This window comes from Propithecus coquereli, unplaced genomic scaffold, assembly GCF_000956105.1.
Source record: "Propithecus coquereli isolate 6110/MARCELLA unplaced genomic scaffold, Pcoq_1.0 Scaffold44, whole genome shotgun sequence".
Lineage (NCBI taxonomy): Eukaryota > Metazoa > Chordata > Mammalia > Primates > Indriidae > Propithecus > Propithecus coquereli.
Genome location: NW_012150174.1, coordinates 6,373,260 through 6,381,941, shown reverse-complemented (window position 1 = coordinate 6,381,941; position 8,682 = coordinate 6,373,260). Strand labels below are relative to the sequence as shown.

The 8,682-nt window shown below is 33.0% G+C and overlaps 1 protein-coding gene across 2 annotated transcripts in view; it reads right to left on the bottom strand.

Moving 5' to 3' along the window:
• BTBD10 (BTB (POZ) domain containing 10) overlaps nt 1-8,682 on the bottom strand; it is a 58,801-nt gene that overhangs the window by 26,805 nt on the left and 23,314 nt on the right. For both annotated transcript variants that reach the window (XM_012654382.1, XM_012654381.1), the window contains exon 2: nt 2,116-2,312. In XM_012654382.1, coding sequence (XP_012509836.1) covers nt 2,116-2,312 — 197 coding nt within the window. The remainder of the gene's footprint in view (nt 1-2,115; nt 2,313-8,682) is intronic.

Sequence of the window (8,682 nt, the reverse complement as noted above, 5' to 3'; positions counted from 1 at the left end):
TTCGATATCTGTATATATCTTTTTAAATGTTTGATTTAGCAAAGTTCTAAATCACAGCATTTCTGCATTTTGATTTCAAATAACATTTTCACAGAACATCATAAACATTAATTCAGTTCCTAGGAATAAAACCCAAAACATCAAAATGCTTTAAAAATCTTTATTTCTTGACTTTTAAAAAGATGTAGAGCTGACTAATGTTGACCCAAACTAGATCAAAATTAAGAAAAATTTTGTTATTGCTCCACTTAAAAATATATAGAAATCCAAAGAACCAAATATTCTCACAAGTCAAATAAAATAAGGTTTGAAAATTAGTAAAAAACTAATAAGAATACCAATTTACAATGTCCTAATTCTAAAAGGCATAACACTATACTGATAACACAAAGTACAAACTTTGGAATCTCACTATGTTAATAAGGGCATTCTACAATCAGCAATTTATCTCACAAAAGGAAGGTCCAAAAGGAAGAAAAAAAATTCACTAAGAACAACAAGAAGTACTTTTTTTTTTTTTTTGAGACAGAGTCTCACTCTTTTGCCCAGGCTAGAGTGCCATGGCATCAGCCTAATTCACAGCAACCTCAAACTCCTGGGCTCAAGCAATCCTTCTGCCTCAGCCTCCCGAGTAGCTGGGACTACAGGCATGCACCACCATGCCCGGCTAATTTTTTCTATATATTTTTTAGTTGTCCAATTGATTTCTTTGTATTTTTTTAGTAGAGACGGGGTCTCGCTCTTGCTCAGGCTGGTTAAGAAGTACTTTTTTAAATGAGATTTCTGTCTACCAAATAAAGTGGCTTTAGTAGCTGATGATATACTGCTGTCTTCTCATTCTCATGTTTGTTGAATAAAAAGCACTGGTACAAATTTTACAGGCTTTATAATTATTACCTATAATTTTCATAGGTAGAAAATATTGTAAAAACTGAGAAAATTTTCTTTAGATTTTCCAATATTCTATAAAAAAAATAAAAACTAATATTTTGTGATAAGTTTCATTTAAAGGCTAGCTAGATCACTAAACTTTAAAGGTGACCTAAAAATGTACCTCTTTCTCATCCGTTTCATCAGCTTTTGCCAAATTCCTCCATGACTCAGGCTACTGAGAACACTCTGTACAACATTACTGATTATATAATTAGGTTTGCCATATCTCAGAGATATTCTTGACACCTCCCTTCCATTGCCTGTCTCTAAAATGTCAGCAGCATCCCAAAGGCAAAATTTGCTAAAGTAATAAAATAATTTTTATATCCTGCTATTCTACTCCCAGATGCTGAGCTTTCTATCTAACAAACTGTCAGCTCTCATTTATACTTTTGTTTCTTTCTGGCTTATAAATACTAGTCTGATATCAAGGACTAACTTAAGATATGAACAACTTCTCCGCATAATTACACCCTAATATAAATGATTTTGTTTTACAACAGACTATCAGAAACTACCTCATATAGTTAGTCAAAGTCTTAATGTGTCAATTCTCTAGGGAAAAATGAAACTCAGCAAGCTCACATGCTCAGGCATCTCTGCTTCAAACTGGTGGTTTAGAGTCAAACAACGTGTTCCCCTGGGGTAGTAATGCTCATACATGGCAATGAGTAGGAAGGAGGGGGAAGACCTGAGCTAGATGGTAAGAAAATAAAACACTTGATACCTTTCATCTATTTTTATTATTAAACTGGAAACATTGTCAAAAATCAGAATAAATAACTGCACGATGGTTATTCTAGTTTTCACTTTCTTTGTTAGCATAATTAATGAGATTCCCATGAATAATTTACTACAAACTATTTTAAAATAGGCCACTGCTATATATCTGATAAAAATTAACTTGAAAAATTTGAAAAATCTACTATCATAGTTTCAACGGCTTTTGAAGTTTCTTCTTTAAGACTGCCCTAGACTCAAAAAAAATTCACCTTTAAATTGCATTTAATAAGCTGTTATTTTTCACAGCAAGAACCAAGCTCAGCTAAAACAGAAACAACTGAATAGAAATAAGCTAATTTTACTTTGTAGTATTAGGCACAATTCAATGTCATTACTATTTAAAAAAGATGAAATACATGCTTTTAAGAACTGTTGGGAAAGTTAGTTGATTTTACATACCAACATGGTGCTGTCGTGTTGGAGAAGTAACATTTCTGATACAAGGAGTGAGCTGAGACTCTGTTCTTTCGTGAGATGAATCTCGTGATCTGTCACTTGACCTTCGCCTATCTCTCGATCTCTCATGTCCCCCACTAGCACCATGTAGACTCATTTTGGTGTGGTCGACTCCTCCTTTAGCAATACGTGAGGGAGTACTAATAAGTTAGAAAAGAAAATTAAGCATAAAAGCAGATCATAAGATCACAAACACTTTTAAAGAAAAACCTGATTAACATAAAACTAATATCTTAAAGTGCAAAAATCAAATGCTACTCTCCAATTCTGAAACTTAATTTACCTCAAACTTGTAGGTTGTATAAATTCTAGAATAACATGTCTTTGAAGATCACATAATTGAACTCAGTTTTTTATTGATAAGAAAACTAAAGCTAAGAAATGTTAACTAGCTTTTGAGTTAATAGTAGATGCAGTAGTAGTAGTATTAGTGATATCTACTACTATCATCCAGATAGCCTAAATATTACTCAAATGTTCTTTTGATTTCCTTCATTGTTGGGGAAAAAGAGAAGGAAAGAGCTGCTGGAACTCTTACAAAACTGAGGTAAGAGGCAAAGTAACTGGTCTCCCTGCCAAATAAAATAAGTCTACCTGCTAACTTCAATCAACTCACTTTGAGAATTCTTTTCAAAACATTATGATAAAAATGTTTTTTTGAAAACATTTCTCTGAAAAACCTAACTACACTATGTAGATAAAGTTATAGACTTGAAAATTTTAAAACATCTTATTTACAGTGAATTTCTACGAGAAGTGAAAATTCACAATGCTGATTAACTAAAATAGTCTAGTTGACAGAATTCAATCATACACAATTATTAAGTTATAGGTACTATGTGTACAATGCTGTGCTAAATGCCAATAGAAAGAGGCTTTCTCAGAGCTTATTACTGCTTCGAAGTGAAGCAGTAATACATGAACATGTAGAAATTTAAACAGTTCAAGAGTTATCGTAACTTCCACATATAAAACTACTAAAGATATCCCAAATATATTACTACTAAATGAGTGATAGATAATAAATGCCTTAGGATCTCAAAGGAAGAAGACACTGCTATAGATTAGAGTTAGTCACTAGTACATCAGGCCCTGACAGATAGGATTTCAATAATCAGAATATGCTGCAGGTAGGAAAATCGATGGTAAGAAAAATGAGAGTCAAACCTAAGGCAATTTGGAAATTCACTATAATAGCATGCTTGACATTTTGAACAATACTTAATATTTGGGAAACTTAGGTTCCCTGTCTTATTTACTTTATAAGGTTAATATATGGATTAAATGAAGTATATTAAGTGCTCAGCAATGTACCTCACACAATATAATTACCCATTAAATGTTATTTAGTTATGACAGATGAGGATATTAAAGTTCAAAACTGTAAGACTTGCTCAGTCACACAGTATTTAGTGGACATGCTACTAACACTATAATCTAAGTCTTTGATTCATTACAGTACCCGCACCATAATAGTACACTGCTCTCCTTTTGCAAAACCACACCAGTTAAAATTTAATCTTCTCAATGATTCAGAAAGCAGTTTTAAATCTTTCAGTGTCTCAGGGTCATCTCCTTTGTCAATTTATTAGTTGCAACACTTTTTGTTATTTTAGTAGTTTCTTTCATCGTGAAAATCAGTCATCACCTTGCTATAACATAGACTACAAAGACAGAAAATAGGGCTTTGTGTTTGCTCTGAAAGTTATTTCTCAGGAAATAAAGGCAACATATCAGCATTTATTGGTCATTTGTCTCTCACAAACCTACAGAGAAAAAAAATTCTACTCCCACCTTTGTTCTAGTGAAAAAAAAATCAGAGGACAACTGCATCCTTGAACATAATCTTTTTCTTCAAATAGAACAAATCAAAAATCCTACTGCATTTATGTTTAAAAAAAAAACACCTCAAAGTAGGAACACTGGAATTTCTGGCTCATTTTCTAAAGAAGGAAAAAGAAAGGAATCTATACTAAGTAGAACAAAGTTCAGATATATTTAAAAAGAAAATTCTTCAAATTATTCTGCCTGCTAAGTTTTAATCATTTTTAACTATAAGAAAGCACATTTTCTAAATGTGAGGCTAATAATTTAATGGAGAAGGTAAGCATAACTACCACTAAGGCAAACGCAGGCTAAATGTTCAGTTTGAGTAAGGGCCAAGCAGACTGATTAATTGAAAAAGCATTTTACCAGACATCTCTAGCTGAAAGATTAGACACTGCTGAAATATTGGCTTCATTTCTAAACTGCTTAGATTTTAAATGAACGTAAAAGGTGTAAAAATACACTTCCATTGTTTCTTTTCATTTTCAAATAGAATGTTCCCCTGAATCAGACCTTCAAAATCAGATGTCATGGAAGACTAATTATGTCCTACTCTATTTAATAATTTTAGATCAGGAAAGCACTCTAATAGCAAAAACAATTAATATGTGCAAAAGAAAATGAGGACGAGGTAAGTTCAGAAGGGACAGGTCTTTTAATGAGTTTAAGATACATGAATTGAGGACAGGTAAGGACACAAAGAGTAGATTAGTTCCAATATCTGTTTCCAGCCAAGATAGAATAACAAGGACTGAGTTTATACTCCTGTCTGAAACAACTCCCAAAACAGACAGAATATATGAAACAATGGTTTACAAGACACAGTACATCAAGCAATGAAGTAGAGTAATCTCTGAAAGATGCAAAGCAAATGAGGTAAGCACAATGATTGTCCCAAATTACTATCTTGAGAGTGTTTCCTGAGTAAACACAGAGAGGGGAAACAAGAAAAACCCTGTGGACTCTGAGTGAAAGATAGAGAGCTGAGACATTGGGGTAATAGGTGGCTAAGTTCTCAGGGAACAGTACCAGAGAGGACAGAGCAACACAGAGAGAAAACCTCAGAGATCCACAGAGTCCTCCTTGAATTTTGAGTTGAATAGTAGTACATATTACACACGTGAGGAAACTGTGAGAGCCTGGGGAAAGAACCAACTCAAAGGATTAAAAGAAAATAGTGCCTAGCACTCATACAAGTCTAGGAATAGGTCCTGTTCCCACTAGTCAGACTAGAAAATCTAATAATTTATAGGGCACTGGGAAGAGAATCAGAAGGGTCTTGACTCTGAAATGGGAAGTAACTAGAACTAGACTGAACACCACTCCAGTCCCACCTAAAAAATTTTAACAGCAAGATCCAAAGGATCAAACTATTTCTAAATAACTTAATTGAATCCTAAAACAAAGCTCCAGAATATTTTATAAGAATAAGAAATATCTGACATCCAAACAAGGTAAAACTCATAATGTATGGCACCAATGAAAAATTACCAGGCATGTAATGAAGCAGGAACACATAACCCATGAGGGGGTAGAAAATCAACTGAAATCAAGCTGGAACTGATACATATGTTAGAATTAGAAAGAAAAACATTAAAAAAATCATTACAACCATATTCCTTGAAAAAGTTATATAGAAATATAGAAGATAAAGAAGATGCAAATCAAACTTCCAGAGATAAAAATGACATCTGAGATGAAAAACATACTGAATGGCCCTGCAGTGTGACTACAGTTAGTAACAATTTATTTCATATATTTGCAAATAGCTAAAAGAGAGGATATTGAATGTTCCCAACACAAAAACCAATAAATGTCTGAGGTGATAAATACACTAATTACTCTGATTCACTCATTATACATTGTATACATGTATCGAAATATCACTCTACCTAAAATATGTACAATTATTATATGTCAATTTAAAATAGTTTAAAAAAGAAAACATGCTGGGCTGGGCGCGGTGGCTCACGCCTGTAATCCTAGCTCTCTGGGAGGCCGAGGCGGGCGGATTGTTTGAGCTCAGGAGTTCGAAACCAGCCTGAGCAAGAGCGAGACCCCGTCTCTACTAAAAATAGAAAGAAATTAATCGGACAACTAAAAATATATAGAAAAAAATTAGCCGGGCATGGTGGCGCGTGCCTGTAGTCCCAGCTACTTGGGAGGCTGAGGCCGGAGGATTGCTTGAGCCCAGGAGTTTGAGGTTGCTGTGAGCTAGGCTGATGCCACGGCACTCTAGCCCGGGCAAAAGAGTGAGACTCTGTCTCAAAAAAAAAAAAAAAAAAGAAAACATGCTGAATGGAATTAATGGGAGATTATACATTATAGTAGAAAAGATTAATGAATTTGAAGACAAAGCAATAGGAAATATTGAAAATGAAAATGAGAGAGAAAACAAAAATAAATAAAATGAGCAAGAGTAAACTTCGGATCAATTTCGTGTTGCCTAATATATGTGTAAATGGAGTCCATAAAAGAAAAGAAGTGGGAAGGAAAAAGAGAAGTAATATCTGAATTATAAATTTGGTGAAAATTATAAAACCACAGATGCAATATGCATAACAAATCTGCACGTACTTTAAAGAAAAAAAACAAACAAAACCCTGTCAACTTAAGTTTGTTATAGCCAATAAAAACATCTTTCAGGGCAGAGCAAGATGGCCAAATAGAAACCTCCAGTGATGTCCCTCTGCACAAACACCTAATTCAACAACTATCCACAAGCAAGCACCTTCAGAGAACCAAAAATCAGGGGTTGGATCGGCATCACTGTCTGATGTCTCTCCTAGCCTGCCCCAGCTCCCCATTTTCTCTCACCACCATTTGCCCCAATAAATCTCTTACACATTTAAAAAAAAAGTATTTCAAAAATAAAGGGGAAGTACAGAAATATAGACATTTTTCAGATAAAAAAGATGAATAAATTCATCATGAGCAGACCTGCAGTACAAGAAAAGTTAAAAGGAAGTCCTTCAGACAGGAGGAAAAAATAATGCCAGATGAAAATATGGATCTACATAAAGGAATGAAGACCACTAGAAATACATGGAAAAATATGATTTTTTTTTTACTATTTAAATCTCCTTAAAAGGTTAAACAATAAAATATGGGGTTTATAACACATATATGTAAGACTCGCAACATATAACGGCACGAAGTCTGGGAGGGACGAATAGAAGTATACTTTTGTAAGGTTCTTATACTACACAAGAAACGGTATAATGTCACTTGAAGGTAGACTGTGATAAGTTAAAGATGTATACTATAAATACTAAAGCAACTATGAATATAAAAAAAAACAAAAAATTACAGTTAATATGCCAAGAAAGGAGATAAAATGAAATCATAAAAAATTTTTTATGTTAATCTAAGAGGGTAAAGAAAAAGTGGGGGAAGGAGGAAGAGGAGAAAAGAACAAACCAGACAAACAAAATAAATAGCAAGACAATAGACTCGATGGTTTTTTTTAGACAACTTTAACCATGTTAAATACAAATGGTCTAAGCCATTCAAATGTAAATGATCAAAGCCATAAAAGGTGATATAAAAGCCAGGCCCAACTATATGCTGTCGACAAGAAATACACTTTAAATACAAAGGTACAAAGAGGTTCTATATAAAAGGATAAGAAAAGATACACTATGCTAGCACTAGTTCAAAGAAAGTAAGAGTGGCTATATTAATATCGGACAACCCGGAGTTTAGAGCAAAGAATATTACCAATGTATTTCATAAGAATAAGGGAGTTAATTCATTAAGAGTACATAACAATCCAAATGTTTTCTGCCTCATAATAAAGCTTCAAAATACATGAAGCAAAAACTAATAAAATTACGAGAACTAGACAATTCCACAATTATAGTCAGAGATTTCAATGTCACCCTTGTAATATATAATAGAACAAGGAGACAGAAAATCAGTAGGGATTAATAAGATTTGAATAATACTATCAACTGACTTGGACCTCACTGACATTTATAGAATACCTAACAAGGGCAGAAAACTCATTCATTTTTCATGTACACACAGAACATTTACCAAGACAGACTGCATTCTGAGCAATAAAACAAGTCTCAATAAACTTAAAAGAATTTAATCATATAAAGTACATTCTCTGATTACAATGGAATTAAATTAAAATTCAACAAAAGAAAGTTAACTGGAAAATTCCCAGATACTTAGAAATTAAAACACCTTTATCTAAATATTAATAATTCATGAGGCAAAAAAGAAATCTAAAGGGAAATTAGAAAATTTTGAACTTAAAGAAAGGGGGGGAAGCCCAATTTATAAAAATTTGAGGTGTGGCATGACATTATAGCAATACTTAGGAGGCAAATTATAGCATTAAATTCCCATGTTAGAGAAGAAGAAAGGTCTAAGAAAAATGAAAACTGAAAAATGACCTCAGTTTCCACCTTAAGAAACTAGACAAGCACAAATTAAACCTAAAAAAAGTAGAAAAAAATAATAAAGGTCAGAGTGAAAAATCAAAATAATTAGAAAACAAAAACAATAGAGAAAAAAATCAATGAAAACAAAAGCCAGTTCTTTAGAACATTAATAAAACTGATAAATCTCTAGCCAGACTGCTTGGGGAAAACAAAAATTGAAAAGATAACAAATTACCAATATCAGAAATAAGAGTTCACACTGCTACAGAAGGCTATAAATATTAAAATA